Source organism: Bos mutus, chromosome 18 (genome assembly GCF_027580195.1).
Source record: "Bos mutus isolate GX-2022 chromosome 18, NWIPB_WYAK_1.1, whole genome shotgun sequence".
Lineage (NCBI taxonomy): Eukaryota > Metazoa > Chordata > Mammalia > Artiodactyla > Bovidae > Bos > Bos mutus.
The window spans coordinates 37,473,576-37,500,112 of NC_091634.1; the positions used below are offsets into that span (position 1 = coordinate 37,473,576).

Below are 26,537 nucleotides of genomic sequence, written 5' to 3' on the forward strand. Positions count from 1 at the left end.
ACTCAGCACAGCCCAGGGCCCCTGGCTGCCCTTCCCCTCCCTCCTTTCCCACCCGCCCCAACCCCTCTGACCCCTGGGAGGAAGGCGGCGCTTCTCCCAGAGCTGCTGCCAGATCGCAGGCACCTCCCTTCACGCTCGGGCCCTTCAGGCCTATCACAGCCGGAAGCACAGACTGCTTGCTCTCTTCCTCTGCCTTTCCCAGCTCAGGAGAGTCTGAGAGCTCCAGACTCCAGGCCTGGCTCTGAAAGTGGCTACACTGTGGGACTCTGGGCCACTGTCTCAACTGGCTGTGCCTCAGTTTCTTCATCTGCAGAATGGGAGTTCCCACACCTCTCAAAGAGACCACGCCAGCCATGTGGTAGCAGCTTGGTAATTGACAGCTGTACCCCCGGCAGAGCGAGGTCCACGGCTGCTGGGGAAGATGCCTTCTGGCTTGTGGACTCTGAGACAAGCCTACTCTTCTCTGCTCTACCTGCACATGAACACCTGTGACCCTGGTCATCCCCCATCAGCACAGCGGACCTTGTAGGAGCTAAGCAGGTCATCTAGGTCAGTGCTTCTGGGAGTGTGGGGTCTACTGGCAACAAGCAGACTCTGGGCACATCCCAGACACAGCAGCAGTCACAGTGGGAGGGTACTGGCTTTGCAGTGGTCTTTGAATTCTACCAACTGCACCCAGGAGGAAGTCTGTCTGGTGCCAGTGTGTCACACTTGCTAACCCTCCCTGTTAGAAGGCAGGAACCTAAGCGCTCCAGAGACAGCAGTCTTACTACTAGACCTTACTACCACTGTGCTGCCTGATGTATTTATTTCTATTGTTACTCTCTATCCTAACTCTATAACTAACTTTTCCTACACAGTGGGTTATTGTTTCTTTATAAAATTAAGTGAAAAAAATACTGAATAATAATTAGTGTAAGTGACAGGTGGCCATAGCACAGACTGTGGAGATGGGGGTGAGTAAATGAAGTTCAGGAAAGCTCACTGGATGATCTCTGGGCAGAAGCCCCAGGACTCCCAGCTGCCTGAGATCTCCTCTTCAGCTTGGCTCTGTGCCTAGCACCCCCTGGCCCCTTTTGGGGACTCAGTTTTCCCCATCCATAAAATGAACAGAAAAGCCCTTGTGGTCTTAACAGTCTCTGTTAAGAGCTTTTGCCTTTTCGTCTGACCCTTCTGATTCTTAGGAGAGTCACTGTGGAACCAGAGTAGTCAAGGTCATAGAGGTAAAAAGGACAGAACTAAGCCAGCTCCCAAGTCAGCATCTGGCCACCTTCTCACCCAGCAAAGCCGTCCACTGACTGGAAAACATATGGAGACCACAGGTTCAGCCATCAAGGATTCCTTACTCTCCTGCCTGTCTCCCAGGCACAGCTGTGGAAGGCAGGAATGAACCGCATGGAGGTATGGACCCCACCATCCTAAGCCCCAACCCCCAACAGTAATCCAACTTCTGCACTGTGCCTTTAAGAGACTGATCACTTGGCTGGGGATGGATACCTGTTGCTATGGAGATGGCAGCCTGAATCCTTGCAGTGGAGGTTGCTGCTGCCAGTCCCCATTCCTCTGGTTGGGGGTCACCTCATAAGCCCTTCCAGACGCTTGTCCCCTCACAGCCCACCATCGTCCCAGCCAGCCAGCACCCCCTTCTCTTTGTGGCCCTCTAACCCACTGCTATCCTACCACAAATGGTCCAGGACAGTATTTCTGGAGTACCTAAGTTGGCAGGAGAAGTCTGGCAATGAGGACAGAAAAGAAGCTTGGCCTTGGGTGACAGGCTTCTCCACTCAGTGGGTGGGGCTGGTTTCCAAGCCCTGTCCAGCTCAGACCACAGTCTCCTACCCTCCTCCTGACACGGCCCTCTTGACTCCTCCCTTTCAGCCAGCCACGTGTCTACATTTGGAGACCTGGAGCACGCAGGCCAGGGTTCCTGCAGAACTGTAGGCACCAACTAAAAGGGTGAGTCATGGTGGCAGTGACCACACACTCCCTGTCACCCTCACACTGGGATTCTCCTTTTGGAGACGGGGAGACAGGCTGAGGGGGTCAATGACTTGCTCAAGGACTCAGCCAGGAAGGGCATAGTCAAGGTTCAAGCCCAAGCCTGGGGCTCTTGCCACAGTGGTATCGGTGGCCAGTAGCTGTCTCTCCAATAGTGGGGACTGGCAGGGCAAAGGTTTCTGCACCCTCTCCCCCAGCACCCCAGTGTCAGGAAGCCTGAACGTCCAGGACAGCCGCCTAGGGCAGGGCCCAGAGGCATGGCACGGGACTCTCAACCCTCACTCCTGTGCACCAGCCAGACACACCCACAGTGCCCACACCGATGTGCCCGGCCTCAGCATCTGTGCAGCTGGGCCTTCCAGGGAACAGCCTGGGCCAGCCTTGGCACTGGAAGTGCCGCTGACAAGTCCTGGGCTTCATGCCCGTCCCAAGCAAAAATGAGGTTGTCCAGGAGCCTGAAGGTCTACTCCAACTCCAGGGGTCCACGATCCCATCCCCAAGACATCAAAGGGGAGATGGGGAGGGTGCTGTGGAAGGGGAGAAAGAAAGGAGGAGTCGGGCAGGAGGACGTGGGCAGGGCCTCTGCTGTCCCCACAGACAGTCCTGGTCTACCCCACCCCAAGCTTTCCCACCTCCGTGCCTTTCCTGGTTTACCTCCTGCCTGGGAACTCTCCCCAGCCACAGCTCAGAGACTCCCTGGGGGCCTGAGCTCTGCTTCAGCTGCCAGCGAAAACCCGCTGGGGAGGGCTCCTCTGGACACCTCTCCCCCGCCTCCACACCCCCACCCCCCGCACCCTAAGAGCTCTTCAGGGCAGCCCCTCCCCCCAGGCCTTCTGTATCTCATGGGCCTGGCACCCTGTGTGTGCTCCATAAACATGACCAGCTGCCACGGGTCAAACCCAGATCCCAAATCCCCAACACATTACAAAGATGGAGTGTATCTTGCCCTTACCCAAGAGGTTTTTTCAGGTTTCTCAGGCTGTAAGTAGTCACTTCCCCTAACACATTTAACGTGTGACTTGATTTATATGAAACTGACTTGACCACAGAATTCCAGGCAGAGTCCGGGAAAGTTGCACTCGTTCCTTCCTAGCTTACTTCTGAGAAGTTGGCAGCTGAGGGCCGTGGGGAGTGGAGGGAGATTCCCAGGGTGCTGACTGCTTCCAGCTTGCCCCCCACCCCTGCCCCACCCACCATTAGGACACTGGTTGCCTAGGCAGCCAACCAGCAATGGACCACGGATGGGAAGGCCCAGGGCAGAGGGGAGGATGAGGAGCTCTCCACAGTAAGAGGCCCGTGGTCCCACCCAAACTTAGTATCTTTCAGTGACTGTCACTGCCCTCAAGAGAAAGTCCAGGTTCCTCACTAGCTTAGAAGGCGTCTCTGGGACCTGGCCTACCTTTCAACCTTACCCCCACACACCCCTTCCTTCAGTTACGCCACACACCACACCTCCAAGCCTTTGCCCTATTCTGTTCCCTCTCCCTGGGACACTCCACACACACACACCCACCCTTTGTGAGACCAACTCTTAAGCAGCCTCCAAGTCTCAGCTTGGACATCACTCCTCGAGGAAGCCAGCTCTGAGCCCTCTGTCTGGGGTAGGTGCCACCTTTATAATCCTGTGCTTCTGCCATCACAGGTTTAATCGGTTGGCATTACAGCTGCTGTCTCCTGGCCCAGCTCCCCACTAGACCACCAGCCCTGGAAGGGCAGAGGCCACGGCCTGGGAACACGGTCTCCCCAGTGCTGCACAGAAACACACTGTAGAACTGAGCTGTGTGAATGAATGGGAGAGCGCGGGCCTGCCTGGAGAGATGCTTCCACCACCTGCTCTTGATTTCCTGTGTGTGGGTGTGCGTGCATGTTCGTGTGCCGGGGACAGGGAGGATGAAGCCACACCAAGTGTTTCCCAAACAGCGGCTGTTCAAAAGCATCAGGTAATGCACAGATCACTTCCTTTTGCTTTAGGCCTAAATGAGCTCAGCATCACCAATTGCCGGCCCAAGAGGCGTCCTCAGAAGATTCACCAACCCACGTTGATTAGGGGCTGTCAAGTTCCAGGCTCTGTGCTGAGCAGTTTGGATGCCGATCTGCTTGAATCCTTGCAGTGTTTCCCTTAGGCAGGCAGCGTTCCATCATTCCCATTGTACAGGTGAGAAAAACCAAAGTTTGGAGAGCTTAAGCAACCTGCTCTGGGTCCCACTGTCAGGAAGTGGGGGAGCTGGGATGTAAGCCAGGTCAGTGGGCCCCCAGAGCTTGAGGCTGAACCGTCAGGCAGCCCCACCTTTGGTGCAGTAATATGGACGGAGTGAAGGCAGCAGAGTGGGAGGGGCCTCTTGCAGCCCAGAGATGCTGGCCCGAGGTCACACCTAGGGTGGGTGACAGTGCTTCCCCAGGGTGAGGGAGCCAGGGTTGGAAGGACCTGGTCATGACGAAAGGGGCTGGGGTATTGTGAGGATTAGGACTGGTCAGGATTAAGACTGGCTCAGAGCAAGGGCCAAGCTCTTCCCTGTGAGGGCCCTCAGCAGTTGTTCCCCAGAACACAAAGATACCTTCCTGGCAATCCCCAGGGCCCAAGCCTCTCCAGACTGGGGGTCTAGCAGGTACTGGCCCACTTCTCCTCAGGACCTCAACTCCTGCCCCTGCTCGGCAGTTGAAAGAGCCCAAGAAGAACCCTGGGCTCCATTCCTGCTCCACCCCATCTTTTACGCTTAAACAAGAATGCAGGCCATTCTTCCATCCCTCTGAAAGTGAGTCCAGGCAGATAAAAGACTAGGCGGGACAGTAGCCTCGGCAGCAGCAGGCAGCCAAACAGTGTGTGAGGTGAGGGGCTGCCTTCCCTCTGCCCTCTCCAGTTCTAACCCAGGAACATTAAAAAAGCAACTGGCAGGTCCTCCCCAGTTACCTCCCATTCCAGTGGGCTTACTTGTCCCGTTTCATAAAGGAAACAGGCTCAGAGCCGTCAGCTGCTACCACCAAGGCCAGGACTAGAGCAGGTCATGGTCCCTGGAGCAGAAACAACCGGGACCACCTGCCTTCGAACCAACCTCGTGCAGTGACCTCCTTCCTGTTCGTCACCGGCATCTGCTGTCCCCTCTGCCGCCTTTCCTCGTTCTCAAGTCTCACTGGTTGCCAGCTGGTGTGTTATCACATTTTAATCCTAACACCACCACCTCAAGGTAGGTCCTATTACTATTCCCATGGTACACACGAGGCTCAGAGAGGGTAAGTGATTTACCCAGGTCACAGTGATGAACAGGCAGGGGCAGGATGCACACCCTGGCAGGCTGACCCCAGGACCCCCTTTCCCGCAGACCCTCTGCTGCCTCCCCTGTGCAGACCATGGGGCGCTGTCCTGCCTCCCCAGGCTGACCGGTGTCGTCTTCTCTCATAACCTCCCCTCCATCTTTGGGAGATCAACCTCTACCTCCTGAGCAGGTGCCTCCCTCCTCCAGGCAGTCCGAACGGGACCCGCTCCCTTTGCCTTTGAGAGAGGCCTCCCCCAGCTCCTCGTGCAGTGCACAGCACACGACTGGGGCCAATTTAAATCCATCCATTCCCGGAAAACGAGCGTCCACCGCAGCACAGTAGATGAGACACGACACACACACTGCGCAGCCCCACGGGGCTGAGGGTCCAGTGCGGGAGACACACAATAGACAGAAACGCAGGGGATGAGGAGGAGATGCTGCTGCCACCATCAGAGTCAAGACAGGAAGAAACAGAAGGCAGGAGAGGCTCGAGCGAGTGTTCAGGGAAGGCCGCAGGGAAGTAGCAGTTGAGGGGACGCTGAGGGATGGGACGGAGCCAGCATCAGGAAGAACCTCCAGGCAGAGGAGACAGCAGAACAAAGGATCTGCTGGGAGACAAGCTGGTGTCTCTGAGGGGCAGGAACAAGGTGGAGGTGGGATGGTCACCGCAAGTGAAGAGAGGGGCATGGGCCCGTGGGGTCCAGGGAGAGGTGACAGCGGCCACGGCCGCGGGGCAGCCAGCGAATGGAGGCAGAGTGTAAAGGGCAGTCAGGAGAGACTTCAGCACTTGTGCAGCAAACCCTTTCCTTCCAGAGGAGAAGGAAGCCTCCTTCCACCGAGGGCTGGGACTGTGGCAGGGGCTCAGGGACCTGGTCGGATGGGAATTGGACCCATGCCTCAATCACAGTCCAGGTTCCACCACCCCAATGTGGGTGCCGGTTCCCAATCTTGGCTCAGCCTACTTGTGGCAGAAGACCTGCAACTCACATCACAAGCCCTGTGATGTGGACAGCAGGGGAGGTAGACTTGGTGACCCCCAACACTGGTACTGGGCCTGGAGCTGGGAAGGAGAACAGCTGGGATGCACAATGCCCAGGACAGCTGTTTGCCATATATTCCAGATGCCACACGGCAGCCCTGTCACTGACCGCCAGACCTGGGCCAGACAGTTCCAAAGCCCTCAGTGTGAGGTGGGAGCTGCAGGGACCCCAGGCCCAGGTTTCCCTCTGCCCATGAAGGCACTTCCCAATAATCACAACCCTATTTTCTGCTAAGCACAAACAACGGAATGGCTCTCTGTCCTGGAGTCTGCGCTCGAGGAAGCCAGAACCAAGGCAAGCTTGCCCCAAGCCCCTTCCATCCCTGCAGGTTAACTAAGAGTAACACCGGGCTCACCTAGGATTTTAGGACAGAGAGGCAGAACACCCAGCCGGTGCCTCCCCACCCTGCACGTCCACACCAGTGGTCACCTACTCACCGTGGCTGTCTGCTGCTGCGTGGCTTGGGCTGCAAACCGGGCCACATGGTTGACGATAGGAGAGAAATTGGTGGGACCGTAGAAGCGGATGTGGGGCAGGCAAGCCGAATATGCCTGGGCGATGCCGTCCACACCTGCCTCAGGGAGAAGAGAAGACTCTGGATCAGCCTGGTCCTCCCTGACCCTGCACCCACTCTCTGCTGCCCCCCACCCAAACACCCCTGCCATGCCCAGTCTGGGCCCTGGGGTACTGGAAGCTCCCAGAGAGCAGGGCCAGGGTGGAATAAAGAGCCCTGAACATGGAGGCTGACCTGAGTTCCAGTCCTGCCTTTACCACTTCTTAGTCATGGGGCCTGGAGGAAGGTACTTAAATCTTTCTGATCCTGTCAAAGGGGCTGGTAATCTCCACTCTTGGGAAGCTGGCAGGAGGGGGGTCTAGCAGGCTCCTCTTGGAGAAGGAGTGGGCAGAGCCTGTAGTGACACTGTGGGGGTCCATTTTACATGCTATGGCTTCTCAGCGTTGGTGAGGGGACTAAGGTTTGCACAGCCCTGCAGACAGAAGGTGCTCTGTAAATAGCTGCCGTTACAAGCCTAAGAACACCGCCTGCCCTGCCATCCTGTCCAGAAGGCCTCTGACCAGAGATGAGGTAAATGGACAGAATGTCTCCACTCCAAACCAGACAGACCCCAGCTGGAGGACAGGACCACACTTCCAGGTGACAAAGGCCCATGGCTTCTGAGTCACAGCGTCGTCCCTAAGGTGGTGACCTGATGCAGTCCCCTCCCAAATACAAACCTGACCTAGCTTCAGATATCCCCAGGGAAGGCAGATGCTACATCTGAAGCCAGTTGAAGCTAGAAGCTCTCATGGGGTCAGGGACCACCCTCTTCCCTACCCCTTCTCATTCACTGTTTCCTTTTTAAACATCAAACATACTTATTTAATGCCTACAATAGGCAAGGTCTTCTTGTGTGTGCTATGGTTTAGTCGCTAAGTCATGTCCGACTCTTGCGACCCCATGAACTGTAACCTGCCAGGCTCTTCTGCCCATGGGATTCTCCAGGCAAGAATACTGGAGTGGGTTGCCATCTCCTCCTTTCACTGACTCTGGGAGGCTCAGAACCTCTGAGGCCTGGGGCGGGGAGAGCACAGACACCACGCTCGCTGCCTGCCCTTCCCTCTTGCCCAGCACCCCTGCCCAGGTGGGGCAGGACATGGCTGGGCTCTCCCCGTGAGGGCAGGAGGGCTTTAGAGGCAGGTGTGTACTTTGCTGCCCTCTCCTCCTCATCTACACAGGGATTCCTGTCAACACTTCGCTTTATTCTCACCTGACTCCCCAGTGAGGTGAGCTCCCTCCCCTGGGGCAGGTGAAGTGGCACAGGCTGAGTGGGGCGCAGTGACCTCTCCAACTCACACAGCCAGGAACAGGCACAGCTGGCCTTGAATGCCAGGCCACCTGACTCCAAATTCCAGCTTCTCCCCATCTGCCATCCTGAGCAAGTGTGATGGGGAGAGGAGCGAAAACCAGAAAGCTGAACTCCGCCCCTCTCTCCACCCAGGGAGACCAGGGCTGATGCAGGGGGCTTGACACTCACCCGAGCAGAAGGGGTTGGTGGGGTTGAAGTTGATGGCAAACTCATGGGAGACCTGAAATGCAGAGAAAAGGGTGAGTCAGAGCCTCCTGGCCTATACCTGGACCCAGGCAGGCCCACCCGCTGCCAAGCAAGACTCCCTCTGAGGGAGACTGGCTCTTTGCTGCCCGACCCCAGGTCAAGGCTGTGACACCCCCTGCATCTGCTTTCACCCCTACTGCTGGCTCTGAGCGACCACGAGGCCCAACCACCTCCACTTCATAAACAGAAGAAACTGACACCCTTCTCTCAGTCATGTCCGACTCTTTGCAACCCTGTGGACTACATCCCGCCAGGCTCCTCTGTCCATGGAATTTTCCAGGCAAGAATACTGGAGCAGGTTGCCATTTCCTACTCCAGGGGATATTCCCGACCCAGGGACTGAACCCATGTCTCTTGCATCTCCTGCACTGGCAAGCAGATTCTTTACCACTGCGCCACCTGGGAAACCCCCAGATCCTTCTACACCACCCCGATCTCTTCTGGGGGGCCAGGGCTGTCTGCCTCCTCGCCCAACTCAAGAAGCCCTGAATAGGCAGAGATGTGTCTGAGGGTGACGGGTTCAAGGAGCAGCTGGAGCACTCCTTCACCACCTGCTTTCACGGTAGAATTTCACATAACTAGAATTACCCTTCTTCAGGCCTCGAGGGCCTTCCCCCATCTCACTAATAAGCACGAGTGTTTGGAAGAAAGCCCACCTTATGCCAGTGAGCCAAGCTGGGGCTTAGCTGACAAACCCACGCAGAGCAGGACTGGGGGATCAGGAAACACAATGGGGCCAGAAGGGCAGGGAGTAGAGAGCTCTGTCCCGGTTCCTGCAGACCCAGCTCCAAGCCTGGGAGGGTCACCAAAGGTGACCCTGCACACTCCCAGAAGCCACAGGCCCACACAGGGACCCATAACCAGACCCCGTTCAGGGCTGTGGGTAAGACTGCGGTGGCTGCAGAACCCAGGACCGCAGGAGGCCCAGAGCTCAGGTGGAGGTTAGGGTCTGCCTTCTCTCCCGGCCACTGTCTCCCAGTGAGATGCCACACAGCCCCTTCCCTGAGAACTGGGTGCTGCAGCCTATGTCCAGCACCTTGCCAGCGGTCCCCTCACTCGTTCTTCACAAGAATTCAGAGAAAGGTCTGGTATCACCCCCTGTGACAGATGTAAAACTGAGACAAAATGGACCAGATGATCCCACGGTCTCACATCTACCAAAGGGGAGCATTGGGACCAGAACTGAAGTCGGGCTGTCGCCTGCGCTCACATAAACTCACTAACCTGAGAAGATGCTCCTCTCCTGAGTATAAATAGGAAGGTGAAGAAATGCCTGGGGGAAGGGACCCCAGCCTTCAGCTACTGGAGGAATGTTCCAGTCCAGACACAACCCCAGACATGCTCTTGCTCCGAGACACTACTGGAAGCCCCTGCCAAGTCCAACATCCCCACTTCACAAGTAAACTAACTGAGGCCCAGAGAGGGGAAGAAGCTGGGTGCCAAGACCACACAGCAGAAGAAACCTGAAGCCTAGGATCCTCAAGCCGGGTAAAAGGGTTGGTTGCACCTCTGACCTTGCAGAGCCCTCCTGGACCAAGATGGGAGGGGAATTCAACCCAGCACTGCCCTGTGTCTGCTGGCCTGAGCAGCAGACCCCGGCCCATTCAGGGGAATGGGCTTTTCTGTTCTTTTCCCCCTCAGCCCTTAAGTGCCTGGCATGGAGCCATTCCCCTGATGTCCCTCCTGGGCCCTTCCCCTGCCCAGGGGCCCTCTTCACCCTGTCCCCAGCCTGGGCTCCAGGTGTGGGGGCTGGAGGTCCTTGTTGCCATGGAAACTTCATGAGCCTCTACAGAGATTAAGAGGGGGGCTTGTACAGAAAGGGGCTGAGAGAGGAAAATGGTTGCCAGGGAAACAAGTCTCCCTTGGGCCGGCTTCCTGCAAAATCAGATTTTAGGAGATTTTAGAGACCAAGGGGGAAAAGCCCCCTTCTGACAGGAATGGATTAATATTCCATTTTCTCAGCCATCCACATTCTTCATTCCCTATTATTTTCCTTTATTTAGGGGAGAGTAGGGCCTTGTGGTCAAATGGGTGGGGCTGTGGGAGGTCACCCATCTACCCTGGATGCCTCTCAGGTCACCTGTTCCACCCAACAGCTCCATTTCACAGGTGGAACAACTGAGGTTCAGAGAAGCCCAAGGAATGCCCAGGTCACATGACTGAGCCAGAGCTAGAGCAGAGCCAGGACCGGATCCAGGGGATAAGAGTTCATGCTACCTGTGGCAGCCCAGCCCCCTCCCACACTTGCTGCCCTGGTTTGCCTGAGAAATGCCAACAAACAAGCTTCTTGGAGGCCACCTCAAGCCGATTAGGGGCCCCTGGGGACTGGCCAGCCACAGAGCTTTGTTCTGGGACTCTACTGCCTTCTGAATATCAACGGTTCTGTTGTCCTCACCTGGCTGGGCATAGCCCGTGGTCCCAAATTACTTCAGAGGCCATTCCCTCTGGTCCTGGCAGGGCAGTGGGTTGGGGCCACATAGGAGGTTGAAAGGACCTCAGTGATCATCCTCCCTGAGCCTCAGTTTTCCCCATCTGTAAGGTGGGAAGAGTCATAAACTGCTCTTTCCCACCCTGGACCTTTTTGCATAGGCCAATCCGTTGGCCCAATCCCTTTCTTCACCTGACTAACTCTGGCTCGTCCTGAAAGGTCAGTCCTTCCACCACTACCCAGGACAGGGGTCCTCTCCGTGCTCACCTGGACCAGATCCAGGCAGGGACTGAGGTCCTGAGGGTGGACGTCTGAGTCACATGCTTCTTCTGGCTTCTTCCAACCTCCCACTCAGAGAACCAACACCTCTGTCTGCTCAGCCCACCAGACCCCAAATTTACTGTCCACAGTCACATACTGCACACCGTGTGTGTGCCTGGAGCCCGACACAGCAAGAAGGAAACCAAGAGCCTTCCCCGAGCATTGAGCCTCCCTGAGACAATGAGCAAACCAGCACAGAGTGCCCACAAAGTGCTGGAGGACGATGCCAGGACAGGCAGGAGGGGCCTGAGGTAGTCTTCCTAGAGGAAATGACCTCTAGGCTAGCATGGGACGTCAGTGAAAGGGGGCCAAAGGCCAGGGGAAGACCACGTGCAAAGGCCCTGAGGTGGGAACGACCAAAGGAAGTTTCACGTGGCAGGACACGGCAAGTTAGCTGAGAGGGAAGGTAAGGGGCTGGGAGGCAGACCTGGCCTGCTCCACCAGCAAGGGGAGGAGGGGAGAGCATTGCCCTTTCCATGCCTCGCCCCAGCAGCCCTCCTGGCACCGCTGGGCACTCCGGCCTGGCCACGCCCACCCTCCCCAGAGTTGCCCTGTGACATTTCCAAGGAGGCTTTTTGCGCAAGAAAACATCTCATTCAGCCAGAGTTCTTTGAAAGCTGGCTGGTTTCCTAGCAACGAGCTCATGCCGGGCCTGGCCGCACCAGCCTGCCCTCCCCCCAGCGGCATCACTGTGTCTGCTCAGAGGCCCAGCTTTGGCCCCACAGGATCCTGTCCCCTGCCACACGATGGCCAGCATGCCACAGAGCCACTCCCTGAAGTTCTAGCTGAAAACTGCCCTCCCTGGAGGGGATGAGAGGGGAATACTCAGTGGAAACAGCACATGGTACAGGATGGCAGGTGAGAGAGGGCACTGGCTGAGACATAATGTAGATTTAGGAGCCCTCTGTGCTCACACCCCTAGGCTTCTCATCAGTAAGGTAGCACATTCTGAGAACAGATTTGAGAGTCCACCTGCCCAGCTGAAATTCAGGCTTCCTGTTATGAAGATGTCCTTGGACAAGTCACTGAGCCTCTGTTGTTTTTCACCAGAGATGGATAATGCCCCTTCTCTCCATCCCTCCATTCTGCCCAGCATCACCCCAGCCAGCTCCCACTCAGCAGCCAGAGTGGGCCTTCAGAGTGCCAACAGCACGTAGACCCACTCATAGCTCGCTGCATGCCTGGCTCCCCACCTCTTCAGACGCATCTCTCTCTATCCTGCCCATCTTCCATGGAGAGTTCACCACGCCCACCTTCTTTCAGTTCCTCCAACTCACCCTGCTCCCTCTATCTCCCAGACTTTGCACAGGCTCTTCTCTCTGCCCTGAACACACTACCTGCCACACCACCACTTCAAGTCACTCTGCAAATTCCTACTCTCCCTTCCCTTCTTAGTTTAGACCTTGCCTCCTCCAGGAAGTCTTCCCTGATACCCCCAGGCCAGGTTGGGGCCCTCCTCTAGGGACTGCTGCCCCATCTTAGCACTGATGACACTGCCTGTCTTTAGGGCTGCCAGACAGAGTATACAATGCCCAGTTCAATTTGAATTTCAGATATATAATGGATAATTCTTTAGTATAAGTATGTCCTAGGCAATATTTGTTGTTTTACTCTGCGACCCCATGGACTGTAACCCGCCAGGCTCCTCTGTCCATGGGGTTTCCTAGTCAAGAATACTGGAGTGGGTAGCCAATCTCTACTCCAAGGGATCTTCCTGACCCAGGGATTGAACCTGTATCTCCTGCATTAGCAGGTGGGTTCTTTAGTACTGAGCCACCAGGGAAGCCCTAAGCAGTATGAGGGACATACTTAACCTATTTATCTGATAGCATGTTCCCCTACATGACTGGGTGCCAGGGAGTTGATAGGATAACTTATTCCCTGTTCTAGCTCTACTACCTGTGTGAGGTTCAAGACGAGAAATGAGTGTGGGTTTGGGATAAACATGAGAAGTCAGGGAAGGTAGGCCACAGCCCAGCCTTTCCAAGGCAGATTCCAGAGAGGCCATACACAGAAACCTCATCTCAGCCAAAAGGAAACAATCTGGCTCCACTTACCTTCCAGTCTGGGGGTAACTGTGCCCCAAAGCCCAGAGCTGGAAACATCTTATCACTAATCAGAGAAAAGAGAAAAAAAAACATTACTGTGAGACAACCAGGCAGGGGCCTCCTCTGTCCACGCTCACCCTCCCCACCCCCTCCCCAGGGCTGGGCCCACACTACTGTACACGCTTCCACAGACAAAAAAAAAGAAGCTCACCACCTCTAGAAAAAGCTCTGTTTGAATGATCTCCAAACCCACTTCTGGGTATCTGGTGAATTAGAGGCGTCACCCCCATCTACACCTATGGCAGACATTGCTAATCAACCACAGCACTTCTAACCAATGGGCCTGAGTGCCTTGTTGAGATCCTTCTCAAACTGGGACCTTGGCGACCACTAAAGCAGTCACGAAGCAATTGAAATGTACTGGCTGTCTCTTTGCCTCCCTTTTATGACTGGGAAAAATTCTAAAGTGAAAACACTGACTTGGCATTCAAGACCTTTCCTCATCTAGTCCAAGAGTCTAGTCTCTTCTACCAGCGCTCCCTCATTCCCCACTCCCGGTCACTGGCTACTCGCTCTTCCCCAAACACATAGGGCGTCTTTAGATTTCAACTTCAGCCATGTTGCACCCCTTCTTGAAATACCTCTCCCCAGTCTCTTCCCTGTGGCAAACTCCTACTCATCTTCTAAGGCCCAATTCAAATGGCCCCGCCTCTCTGTGGGTTTCCCTGAGACCCCAGGATGCCTCCCTCTTTGGTGCGTCCGTAGCTCCTGCCTCACACATAAACTGGTCTCTGGGACCTGCAGTGATTTCCTGTCTTCTTCCTCGAGTGGGAACTCCCTGAGCACAGGGACCCCGTCTCATCTGTTCATTCAGCATGTATTTACTGAGGAAACCTGTGGCTGCCATGTGAAGAACAAACTGTCAGGGGCTAGGGCAGAAACAGGGAGACCAGTGAGGAGGCTGCTGACTCAATCACTCTGGGCAGGAGGTGATGGTGGCTCAAACAGGTTGGTGGCCATGGAGCAGGGAGAAGAGGTTGGATTCAAGTACATTATGAAAGGATTTCCTGAAGGAATGATGGGGGAGATGAGGGAAATAAAGGAAGCAAAGGGTTTTCAGTGAGTGGCACAGGTGTCCAGTTGCATCTGAACGCACATGAGACAGCCCAGCGAATACAAGGGTCTGGGCAGATGGATACAATGGTCTCTGGAGCAGCAATGGTAGGCTTCCCCACCCAAAGATGCAGGTGGGGACTTCCATCTCCCTTGCTCTGCTTGCTGTATCTCTCTTAATGTGGCCTGGGGTCACAGCCACCGCTTAGACCCTGAGCTCCCAGGAGTCAGAAGCTGGTCCTCAGGGTGCCTCTCTCAAGAAAGCCAAGTGCAGACAGACTTCCCAAGCCTGCTCTTGTGCCTGCCAAATCTCAAGGACCCACTTCCCATGTATTGGCCTCCTGGTCATTCCACCCTCTCACCTGGACGTTCCGAGAAACACCATCTGTAAAAATGACACCACGACCCTCAAGCGACTTCTGGATACTCCAAGGCCCTCTCAACTTTGCATGTGGCCCATCCTGTCAGTGGTCACACCCTCTATACAGCTCTCCTTTACTGACTTTCCACTGTCCTCCCATCCAAAGATCTCTAGGAGGCATGGTCACGGGCTGAGGGCCTATGCAGGCACACTGCCCCTCTGAAGTTTCCCACAGGAGTGAGACTGTTAGGCCATTAGGGGACAGGTGCAGGAATCGGAATGTCTGGGTTCCAGTTCCCTGATCTGTGTGATAAATTCTCTCCCCACACCCTAGGCCTGTTCTTCTCCAGCTCTAACAGTGGAGGTTGCAGCAAGAGCAAATGAGTTTCATTTTCTGTCTTGACCCATTTTCTTACTGGCTATGTGGTGTACGGTGTGGAGAAGGATCTCAGGATGGAGCTAGGACCAGCTGGTAAGAGATCAGCAGTTGATTAGCAACGTCTGCCACAGGACATACATGTCCTAAGCTACCCATTCCTAGGTTTGATGATCTCTGGGTCCCTTCTAGCTTTGACAGCTGAGCTTCCTGGAATGGATGGAGCCCAAGCCGACCATCACAGCCCTTCATAAGCATACCTGTCATAGTCCTGAATGATCTGCCCAACCGCCCAGATGGCCGACAAATATTCGTTGGTGCCCATGGGGTTGATATAGTGCAAAGAGGAAGGGTCGAGGGGGTTTCCATTGGAGGCTGTGAAGTCTATCCCAACCTGCAGGAAAAGGCCAGAGACCCCAGCTCCCTATCTTGCCTCCAGGGAACAGAGAGACTGATGGAACATGGGAAGCCCCACTCATCACCCCACCCTGGCCCCCCTTCCATAAGATGGTCCCAAACCTGGAAACTGACCATGTTACTCCTCTGGCTCTAATGCCATCTGTGGCTCCCTATTGCCAGAGCATAAAGTCTACTGCCTAGATGTGATATAAAACCAATGTACAGCCCCAAACCTTTTCCCTGTCACAGTTCCATTTCCAGGCCTTCATTCATGAGGTTCCCTCTACCCGAAGAGCCAGGCCATTTTTTCACTCTCCTCCAATTTTCAGGCCCAATTCAGACACCACTGCCCCACTGAAGCCTTCCCAGACACCTCTCCCCCACACCAGGCCATCTCCCCATTGTCCCTCAGATCACCAAGGGGAACCAGGACCTGGGGCTGGCTGGTAGGGCAGTGCCTGCACATCTAGTCACACTGGGTGCTCACTGCAGGTAAGATGCATGGTTCCAGAGCCAGGTCCACGGTGGGGCACAGAGCACCAGGCAGGTGCCCCACGTGGACTGAGACTGGCAGATGGGCAGGATACTGAGTTCCACCTGCTCTCTCAGCCCTGAGGGTTTCCAACCCAGCCTCTGGATGGGAGCAAGGAGGGGTTGGGCAAGGCCAGAGAGGGACCCAAGGCATGAGATGGCCACCCGAGGACTCAGTTGGGATCAGCCAGGGACCACTGCAGGGGCACAGCCTGGAGCCTGGCACACAGGAGGTGCTCGGTATCGTCTGCAGAGTGAACACAGGCACATAGGAGGAATAGCAGGGCCTGGGCTCTCTGCAGGGTAGGGGGGCTATGACAGCTAGCAGGGTTATAGGTCAACAAGACCAACCCCCTGCCTCCTAAGAGTCCTGCAGATGACTTCCAGCCCCCATGGGGTCTAGAGGTGGTGATGGAGAGCAGAGAGGCTAGGTGGGAAGTGGGCAGAGTATAGGACCCCAGCAGGTTCTCCCCTGGTCCTGAGGCTTCCCTTCGGGTGAGGAATGGGACAAGTCTGGGGCATACACTCTAGGCCACCGGCAGAGCAACCATTCATTCTCTCAGTGAGTATTTACTAAGCACGTGCTACATGCTGGGTACTGAGTGATACCTCGAGGGTGGAGAGGAAACAAAACAGCAGCCCCGCACTCAGGACACTCACAGTCACTAGTGGGGCAGGGACAGTGAAATATATTTGAGAATCCACTGCAGGGGGTGTGGGTTTGATCCCTGGTCGGGGAACTAAGATCCCACATGCCACGTGGTGTGGCCAAAAAGTAAGAAGAAAATTTAAAAAAAAATACTTGAGAAAATTTCAGAGTGGCATGTGCCCTAAAGTTACTAAAACAGGAGACGGGACGGAGAGGAATAGGAGGCCTGGGCGGAGGTGACCTGTGTCACGGCCTGCAGGGCAGCAGACACAAGAAGGTTCTGGGGAAGAGTGTTCCAGGCAGGAGAAACAGCAAACACAAAGCCCCAAGATGGAGCAGAGCTGAGCTGGTGCGTGGGGGAGCAGTGAGGATCAGTGTGGACAGAGCTGAGTGAGCAAGGGGAAGGGTGCAGCAGATAAGGTAGGAAGGGAAAGGGGAAAGAACTGGCTTTTTTCCCCTCCTGAAGAAGTGTAGCCTAACCAGTGATGCTCAGGGCTGAGCATCCAGGCTTTGACCTGCAGCAAAACCCTGACTCAGACCCATCCACCCATACCCTCTCCTCTGGGCCAGACACAGCCCATGCCCTGGGAAAGTCCTTCCTGAAGTCTATCCCAAGTCGCTCCTGCTGAAGTCGTAGCTCAAGCCCTTCAGGAGGATCCTCACTGGGGAGGGGAGAGGTGTCGTGGGGTAGGGTGGTGGAAAACCTTACGGTGAACATGAGCTGGCAGCCTCCCAGGATGTAGTCCAGGAAGGAGTAGTCCCGGGTTATCTGGAAGGAATCAGAGAGGTCAGTGGGCCCCCACCCCACACCTGAGGGCTGGCCCTCACTTGGCCATGCTCTCCACAAACAACCTTTGGGGAGCTGTCGCTCTGGGCCCAGATGGTGGTCAAGGAGGCCGCAAAAAGCAGATGTACCTGATCTGATTACCGCAGAACCCAAATCCTGCTGTAACAATGGAGCAACGGTTCCCAGTTGGTGGAACATCTGTACACACACAGATGCACGATAAGTCCACACAGTGTCCCAGGGCCTAAAGTCAGTAACAACTACCAATTATATGACAGCTGCTGTTTAGTCACTAAGTCATGTCTGAGGCTTTGTGACCCCATGGACTGCAGCCCACCAAACTCCTCTGTCCATGGGATTTCCCTGGCAAGAATACTGGAGTGAGTTGCTGTGCCCTCCTCCAGGGAATCTTCCACACCCAGGGATTGAACCCTCGTCTCCTGCACTGGCAGGTGGATTCTTTACTGCTGAGCCACCTGCAAAGCCCAATTACATGACAAAGAAAGCCTCAATTTGTTGCCATTTGGTCCCTAAGTCTCTCTAGCTCTTACCCACCTCGACTTGGAACAGGGAGAGGCCAGGCCACCGGATCAAGACCTTCTGCTGTAAATTACTAAAGCTGTTAAAACATAGTTTGGATGGTCTTTATCTCCTTTTGGCAAAGGATACTGGCCTTCCAATACTGGTGACATTAGAAGGGTTCCTTGCAAAATAAATGTTTTTAAGTAAAAAAAAAACACCCAAATGGGAGGAGGTGGGGGGCTGAATACAAAAAATAATAAGCCAGGTGCCAGAAATCCAGAAGGGGGATGTGAGTGACACAAGTTTCAGAAACAAGGACCTGAAATCACGATGCTGCAACCCACCAGCTTCACTGCCACAGGGTTCTGCTGCGTTGTGACCGCACTGATGCTCACGTAAATCTTAGTCTCCAGGTGAGGAAACTGAGGCGTGGGGGCGGCCAGCTGGTAGAGCAAGTGACGGGGACCTTCAAGCCCAGTGTTCCGGGCTCCTGATGCCCTGGCCGGTGCTGCCTTCCTTAACATCCCACCCGATTCCAGCAGACATGTGGCCACCAGACATCTGGGGGCCCGGCCCCTGGCCTCAGCCTGGCCACAGTGGTGTGAACATCGTCACTGTGGGCCCCAGTGGCCCCAGTTACACCACAGGGCAGGAACCTGAGCCCTCACTAATGTCACTGCGAGGGGATAGGGTATGCCGGCCCAGTGTTCTCTCCCCCTCTGATGCTGAACACGCAGGGGACAAGCCTGGGGAAAAGCAACTCCCTACAGTTACCCTGGGCCTCCCTGGTGGCTCACTGGTAAAGAATACCCCTGCCAGTGCAGGAGACGCTGGTTCCATCCCTGGGTCGGGAAAATCCCCTGGAGGAGGAAATGGCAACCCACTCCAGTATTCTTGCTGGGAGAATCCCATGGACAGAGGACTGCAGTTCATGAGGTGGTGAAGAGCTGGACACAACTGAGCAACTAAACAACAACAGTTACCCTCCAACCAGGAGACCCTGGAAGGTCATCTCATGCCCTCCTTGACTTTGGCACAGGAACAGGATATAAGACTTTATATGCTTAATCATGTTAACATTTCCATTCCACAGATGAGCAGACTGAGGCCTAGTGAGGTTAAGCTCAAAAGGTCTCAGAGCCAGGACAGAACTGGCAGAACCAGGATTTGAACCCAGGCCTTGCTGGCTCCACTACCCACCCACTCCAGTATTCTTGGGCTTCCCTTGTGGCTCATCTGGTAAAGAATCCACCTGCAATGGGGGAGATCTGGGTTCGATTCCTGGGTTGGGAAGATCTCCTGGAGAAGGGAAAGGCTACCCACTCCAGTATTCTAGCCTAGAGAATTCCATGGACTGTATAGTTCCTGGGGTCGCAAACTGAGTTGGACACGACGGAGCAACTTTCCCTTCCCTTCACTTGCTGGCTCCACACCTAGTGCTCTCTCTCTTCCGCACTGACATCTCTCTGGTGACCCCAAACCTTGCCCCTGCACCACGCCCACCCAGGCTGGCTCACCTTGCAGGAACGCAGGATAATCACCCCTGAGTTTTTATAGTTCTTCTTCTTCTTTTGCTTCTTGGGGTTGATACACTCAAACTCTCGCTGTGCAACACAGGAGGAGAAAGAGCTCAGCCTGGGGCTTCTGCAGGGACTGACCCTCCCCTGGGCCCCAGAACCTATTCTACAGCGTTGACCAAGGGTTAGCACACCTCCTCCAGGAAGCCCTCCCAGAACTGGTTCCTGCCACCCTGGGCTCATGCCTCCCAGAGCTGGTCCTGCCACCCATGGGCTCCAGCTCATGCCTGGAGTCAAATGGATAGCTCCCGAGGGCTCACTATGCACTTCACCTGTATAATCTCATGTAATTCCCACTCTACTCTTTTGCCTCCACTTGACAGATGGGGAAACTGAGTCTCAGAGAGAGTGAATGTCTTGCTCAAGGTCATAAGACAGAGAGGTGGGATCTGAGCCCCGTCTGCCCCTGATTCAAAAACTCCTGCCCCTTCCCCGTCCCCTATGGAGGTCTTGGGGTCATGCCCTTGTGCACATCTTACCGGGACACCGTCACGAGCTTCACACATCTGTGACACCGAGGTCTGGAACTCACCGATGAAGTCGTGGCCCCCGTCATTGTCGTAGTCATAGCACATAACCTGCAGTGGGTCCAGCAAGGTCACCCCAGAGCTGCCTACAGCAGGCACTCACAGCTCCTCTCAGTTTCCTGAGCAAACCCCATGTCTTTTTTTGGAGTGGTGGTGCCTCCCTCTCCCTCTCTAGATCTGACTACCTGGCTTGGGGTGATGACTGTAGCTCCTGAACTGCCTCCTACAGGAAGCCTTCCATGATTGCTGGGAAGAGGAGAAAGGGTGTTCACTCCAGTAATGGAGATTCCTCCCTCTGGTGCAGGAAGCTGCACACCCCATACACCTGACACTGGGCTGCTACTCTATCTTGGGTTGTGGCCCACTTGGCCTCATGAGCCATGGCCTGGAGTCCTCCCTAGACTTGTACTTCTTTTCCTGAGATGGGCACAAAAGTCCCAGCTTGATATGCTAACTTAGCTGCCATTACACTCCTAGAAGGAGGGCAGGAATTACTGTACCCATTGTACTGATGGGTAAACCGAGGCTCTAAGTGGGAACCACTGGCCCAAAGTCTTACAGTGGCAGCAGGACAGCCAGGACCAGAACCCAGTTTCCTGGTGCCCCTCTGGGGGTCCCTACACGGCCTTGCTGCCTTGCCCCACCCTGTCTGCTCTCAGACCCGGCCCCAAGGACTGAGGGCTTTTAGAGACTAGCAATCACCATCTTCATCACAGTGACAACACTTGGTTGTTTCCAAGGTGATTCTGCATTCATTAGCTTAACGAGCAGCACACAGCCCTCCGGGAAGAACAGGGCAGTCACTCTGTTCCCATTTTAAACAAGAGGTTCACAGAGATGAAGGCCCTGCCCAGATCAGTCAGAGAGTCAGGCAGACCTGGGACAAGGACTCAGGTCTCTTGCCCCTCCCCACCATGGGTTCTTTTTCCATCTTAATAAGAAAGAGCTTTGCCAAGGCATCCCCAGGAAGACTCAGGTGACCGTGAGGCCAGAGCTGGCAAGGTGGACAGCAGGATTCCCACAGCCCCCCTCACTCACCTGGATGGGTTTCTCCATGTCTCCATCACACAGGGATACCAAGGGCACGGTGAATGGCTTCCACACGGGGTCCAGTGTGTACTTGATCACCTGCACGACAGTGAGGGGGTAGGGGTGAGCTGGGACCCAGGGGTGGCAGTGCTCTGGGATCGGGCCAACCCAATGGGACAGGGGGAGGGCAAGGTGGAGAGACCCACAGCCACACTTTTGGGGATGGACGTGAGCACCCCGTGATGAGGAGGGAGCAAGTCCTTAGGGGCCATCAGGGGTTTCCCTGGGCACTGTAGAATGTGCCTGCCTGGTCCCATCCTGAGCTGTCAGGGTGGCCAGACTGCAGGCCCACTGGCTCAGAGACCCCTGGTGCCCTACACACCCACCTCAGTCCTGTGGACCAGCATCCACTTGCCGTCATCTCCTGGTTTATAAAACTCGAGAAATGGGTCCGACTTCCCGAAGAGATCCTGGAGGAAGCGGGAGGATGTGGGTGAGGGAGGCATAACTACCGGATTCAGATGGGGTGGGGGTGTGGCCCAGCTGTCTCCCCACCCCACCCCACCCCCAGCATCAGGAGCGGGAGCTGCTGGCCCCACCCCCTCAGCCTCTGCAGGGCTCAGCAGAGACCCTGGCGGTTGCAGCCTCCTGGAACCAAGCAGCATCCCCAGGAGAAACCGCCCCATCCTGGGGTGACCAGAGCTTGTGCTCAGAGAGCTGGAGGCCTGGAGCCTGTAGAAGTTACAATTCCAGCATCTCAGGTGGGGCAGGACGTCAGAGAGAGAATGTTCCAGGCAGGGGGAGGTACCCAGCAGAATGGGATTTTAATTTATTTTAGTGGGGTTCTGAAAAAATAAAAGCAAAATTATCCTAGCAGAAGAGTTCTTTAAAACTCCATTTAAGAAAATGTGGACTCTATAACAAGTGACATTCAAGAGGTGGGAGACATAAAACAAAGGAGTAAATACCATACATTGGGACTTCCCTGGTGGTCCAATGGATAAGAATCCGCCTGCCAAGGCAGGGAACACAAATTTGATCCCTGATCGGGAAAGATTCCATGGAGCAACTTAAGGCTGCACACTGCAACTACTGAAGCCCACACACCTAGAGCCCGTGCTCCGCAACAAGATAAGCCCAGCACCACAGCTAGAAAGTAGCCCCCACTCAGTGCAATTAGAGAAAGCCTGCCTGCAGCAACGAACACACACAACCACAAATAATTATAATATACACTAGGCAGCAATTAGTGATAAGGAGACAGGTAAAGGAGGAGGGGGACGGAAGGTTAGGGACCACTGCAGAGTCCTTTAGGGAAGGCTTAATTAGAAGGTGACATTATAAGCAAAGGCCTGATGAAAGTGAGGGAAGAGCCAGTCATGAAAAAATGCAGGGCGAAAAGCATCCCAGGCAGAAGGGACAGCAAGTGCAAAGGTCCTGAGGCAGGAGGGTGCCTGGTTTAATCCCAGACAGTGAAGAGGCTGATTTGACTAAAACAGAATGAAGGCAAGGAATGTGGAAGGGGTGAGGTCAGGGAATCTGGGGGCTATGGATGCATTAGGTGGGGTCCTGTAGGTTATTGTAAAGACCCAAGCATTTAGAGAGATGGGGAGCCCTAATGAGTAGGCTTCCAGTCATGCCTTGAATACCTCTAAGTGATAAGAAACTCACTACCTCAGTGGTGAAGCAGTCTTAGCTTGGAGTGGCCTGCAGGGCCATGTGCAACGGACTTGTCCCTGGAGGGGCAAGGAAGGCGGTGGCTGGAAGTCCCAGGCCATACAACCCCAGAGCTGGGGAGGGTTGCTGCCCCTTGATGGAGAACCCCCTCCCCTGCCTGCCTCACCTTCTTGTCCAGCTTCCTGCCCGCCAGGCTCAGTGTGATGACCCGGTTATCTGACAGCTCCTGAGCAGCGATCTGCAAGGCCAGAGGAAAGTTGGGGGTTGAGACCTGTCTCCAAGACTCCCTCCTCCGACCTCCTTTCAGGCAGGGTGGACATGGGATGCCCTAGCAGTCAATTCTCCGGGGTGGGGCGGGGAGAGGAAAAGTAGTACCATGTGACTTGGCATAAGCCTCTTGTCTTCCTAAAACCTCAGTTGCCATCTTCGGGGAAAGTGGGGCTAAATAACTTATCTGGATCTGAGAATCAGAAAGTGACCCCAATGTAGCTCAAGACAGGCATGAGATGGTGCAGGCAGACGAAGCGGGGATCAGACACAGGGATGGTCTGGAGCCCTGGGGAGAGGTTCTGGGTAGGGGAACAGCCTGCCAGGCCTCCTCATCCCCCCACTGCTCTCTCGGCTAGGACTCCCTCTCCTCCCACACCTCTAGGATAGCCCTACCTGCTGAACGAGCTATTTGACTCTGAGAACCAGGGACAGAGGCCAGGCTGGAGGCCCCTCGCTCCTGCCTCCCCTCCAGCTGAGACCTTGCTCAACAACCCTGTAGGGTAGGCCCTATCATTACCCCTATTTCAAAAGAGGTGGGTACCCAGGTCTGGAGGGGAGCTGCTGGAAATGCTGGGGGAGGGCACACCAGCTGGGTGGGGTCCTTCTGGGCTGGCTTCCATGTGGAGGACAGCTGACCAGTGGAGGCACTTCAATGGGGAGGTTTTGCACCCCAAGAGGTGGGAGGAGGCTGGGAGGGGACATTCAAAGTGGCAGAACAGTGGATAACAGCCTGGGGTAAGTGCTCCCTGGTGGCTCACACAGTAAAGAATCTGCCTGCAGTCTAGGAGACCCAGATTCCATCCCTAGTTGGGGGCGGGGAAGATTCCCTGGGGAAAGAAATGGCTACCCACTCCAGGAATCTCATGGACAGAGGAGCCTAGCGGGCTATACAGTTCATGGGGTTGCAAAGAGTCGGATATGACTGAGCCACTAACACTTTCACTTCGTGCTTAGAATTTAGTATGCCTGAACTCAGGCCCATAGTCATGAATCGGGTAAAAAAACAGCTGAGATTGCTGGGTCCCTCCCAGCCCAGAATGCACGGCTCCACAGGCAGTGGGGAGGCAGGAATGTTCCAGAGCAGGCAAGTAAGGCTTCATGAGTGAAGACACAGAGGTACAGCCCTCCTCCTCCCAGCACGGCCAGTTTCCTTGGCGTCACAGGCTCTGAAGAGGGATAAGCCAGGAGAGAAGCTCACTGGCTGAACCGCCCCGGGGCACTTTTTCCTCTGGACTTCTGTTCCCTCATCTGTAGAAGCAGACTCTGCCTTCCCAGAGTCTGAGGACCAAAGAGCTCATCTGCTCAAAGGGCCTGCATATCGCAAGAATCACTCTGCAGCGTAGGGATCATTGCGCATCACCGAATCGTTGCGTATCAGAGGAATCATTGCGCATTGCAGCCATGAGCCAAGCTAAGAGGGGCAAGGAGCTCCTGAAACCTCCCGAAAGACCCCCCAAGGGAGGACAGCAGGGGCCAGGGCCAGGAGGGGATGCAGGGAGGAGTAGGAGCGGCCCAGCCCGGGGAGACGCCGTGGGGACCCCTGGTAGTCCCCCTCCATCCCCCAGCTTGGCAGCCCCAACGCATCATATGTGGAGCCAGGAGCCCGTTGCTAAGAGACCTGTTGCCAAGTTGTAAGTTGGGCTTTTTTACTCCAAACAAAGCTGGTTATTATCTGCCAGTGAAGAGGCCCATTGATGGGGGAGGGCAATGGGCAGCGCCGGTTGGGCGTGGGGAAGGCGGTGGCGGAGGGTGCCCATGGAGAGCGGGGGACGGGGCTGGTACCGTAATCAAGCCCTTCCCCGCAGGCTTGTCATTCATCAGCAGCAGAGGCCGAGTGATCTTCTTGCTGGAGACGATCTGGAGGGAGAAAGGAGGGAGAGGTGCTAGAAAAATACTCAACAGGCACTGCTCGCAGCACAACACTCCATGCCAGGAGCAGGTTAAAACCTCCCCCTGTGGGATCCCCGCCGTGGGGGACAGACCGCCACCACTGCTAGCTCCACTGGGCAGCTGAGGCGACTGAGGCCCAGAGAGGCTGAGACTTGTCCGAGGTCTCACAGCTGGGTTGGAATTCAGGCAGTCCGATTCCTGAGGACCTGCAAGCCCCCAGGAAAAGGCTCCTGGAAGGCTCACATTCTGGAGGCTGCTGAAGAGGGGCTGGCCAGTAACCGCCTCCCCCAGAGTTATCCAGAGACCCCCACCTCCCTCTGAGTGTGATCCCTGATGGAGAGGATCAAATCCTGACTCCTTCCATGTATTTTCAATGGTTTGAATAGTGACATTCACACAGGATTCAAGGATCAGTACAATATAGGGAGGACAAGCGGAACACACTGTGAAGCCTCCCTCCCACCCGCCTCTGTACCCCCAGTCTCACTGCCTCCGTGTGCCACCACGGTTCTCTGTTTCTCAGGGGAAATGCTCGTATTTCTTTGTGCTGATGTGAGCATGTTCTTACTGTCCCTGTGCCAGCTTTTTCTCCCCACCAGTTCCACTCTCAGCCTTCTCTGTGCCGCTGTGGACTACATCACCTGGCTCCCCTGTCTTCTAGATTGTGGGGTTTCACCCCTCCCCTCAGTGGGGGTCTAGCAGGAGGGAAGAAAGGCTAGGCTGAAGCTTTGCTGCTCATCATCGGCCTCGGTTCCAGTCCTGGGGCCTCTCCACGGTGGTGACAGCTCTCCCCTGCCCCCGGCAATACCACTTCCTGCACTGCCTGCCCCTCCCTCCAGACCTGGGGTGGCCCGGCTTCAGCTTGGGTCAGGCCCCATGGTGTCCCCATGGTGGTGACAGCTCTCCCCTGGCCCCGGGCAATACCACTTCCTGCACTGCCCCTCCCTCCAGACCAGGGGTGCCCCGGGCTTCCGCTTGGGTCAGGCCCCATGGTGTCCCCATGGTGGTGACAGCTCTCCCCTGGCCCCGGGCAATACCACTTCCTGCACTGCCCCTCCCTCCAGACCAGGGGTGGCCCGGCTTCCGCTTGGGTCAGGCCCTGTGCAGGTTTCCCCACCCCTTGTAGGTTCCTGCTGTGCCCACTGGTCCTTCAGCTCTCTGCTCCGTTACCCTTTGAGGGTGTAGACACATCGTGGGGACCCTGAGGGACACAACCTCACTTCTTAGGCCACTGCCGGGTCCTTGCTTTTTTCATTGACCATCATTTCCTGGAAGGCCCAGGGCGTTTCAGTCTCCACAAGAACCTCCTGGAGCCGTTCCCATTTTATTCACCCACTATCCCTATAGGCTGAGCAGAGCAGTCATCACTGTTCCCAAGTAAAACAGGAGGCTCAGAAGGGGCTTGCCCTAGAGCCCAGAACTGTTAACACTGACCAGAACTTGTATCAGGAAGTCTTAGCCCTGCAACTTCCATAAGCACACCAGAGAGTGAGCCAGAGGGGGGAGCGTAGCCCCAAGAAGGAAAGGAAGTTGCCCAGGGTCACACAGTGAGCCAGCCGTGGAAGTGGGACGACCAAGGGTATCTTCGTGGCTGGTCCAATGCTCCTGCCCCAGGAAGTCCAGACCACA

General features: G+C 55.5%; 1 protein-coding gene and 1 long non-coding RNA gene across 4 annotated transcripts in view; one reads left to right on the top strand and one right to left on the bottom strand.

The window, feature by feature from the left end:
* CPNE2 (copine 2) overlaps window positions 1-26,537 on the bottom strand; it is a 55,162-nt gene that overhangs the window by 1,978 nt on the left and 26,647 nt on the right. The window contains exons 4-14 of the mRNA XM_070388389.1: window positions 24,801-24,875; window positions 22,915-22,986; window positions 21,458-21,541; window positions 21,081-21,170; window positions 19,995-20,093; window positions 19,456-19,542; window positions 17,339-17,398; window positions 15,311-15,444; window positions 13,210-13,264; window positions 8,326-8,377; window positions 6,730-6,863 (exon numbers count right to left, since the gene is read on the bottom strand). Coding sequence (XP_070244490.1) covers window positions 6,730-6,863; window positions 8,326-8,377; window positions 13,210-13,264; window positions 15,311-15,444; window positions 17,339-17,398; window positions 19,456-19,542; window positions 19,995-20,093; window positions 21,081-21,170; window positions 21,458-21,541; window positions 22,915-22,986; window positions 24,801-24,875 — 942 coding nt within the window. The remainder of the gene's footprint in view (window positions 1-6,729; window positions 6,864-8,325; window positions 8,378-13,209; window positions 13,265-15,310; window positions 15,445-17,338; window positions 17,399-19,455; window positions 19,543-19,994; window positions 20,094-21,080; window positions 21,171-21,457; window positions 21,542-22,914; window positions 22,987-24,800; window positions 24,876-26,537) is intronic.
* Window positions 4-10,375, top strand: LOC138991827 (uncharacterized). Of its 3 annotated transcripts, none has more exons than XR_011467714.1 (5): window positions 4-549; window positions 1,185-1,401; window positions 1,879-1,956; window positions 3,970-4,153; window positions 4,946-10,375. It is a non-coding gene; the product is annotated as an uncharacterized lncRNA (long non-coding RNA). The 3 variants fall into 3 exon arrangements; XR_011467715.1 differs by lacking the exon at window positions 4-549 and having other exon boundaries at window positions 680-1,401; window positions 4,946-5,180; window positions 6,621-10,375; XR_011467713.1 differs by lacking the exon at window positions 4-549 and having other exon boundaries at window positions 680-1,401.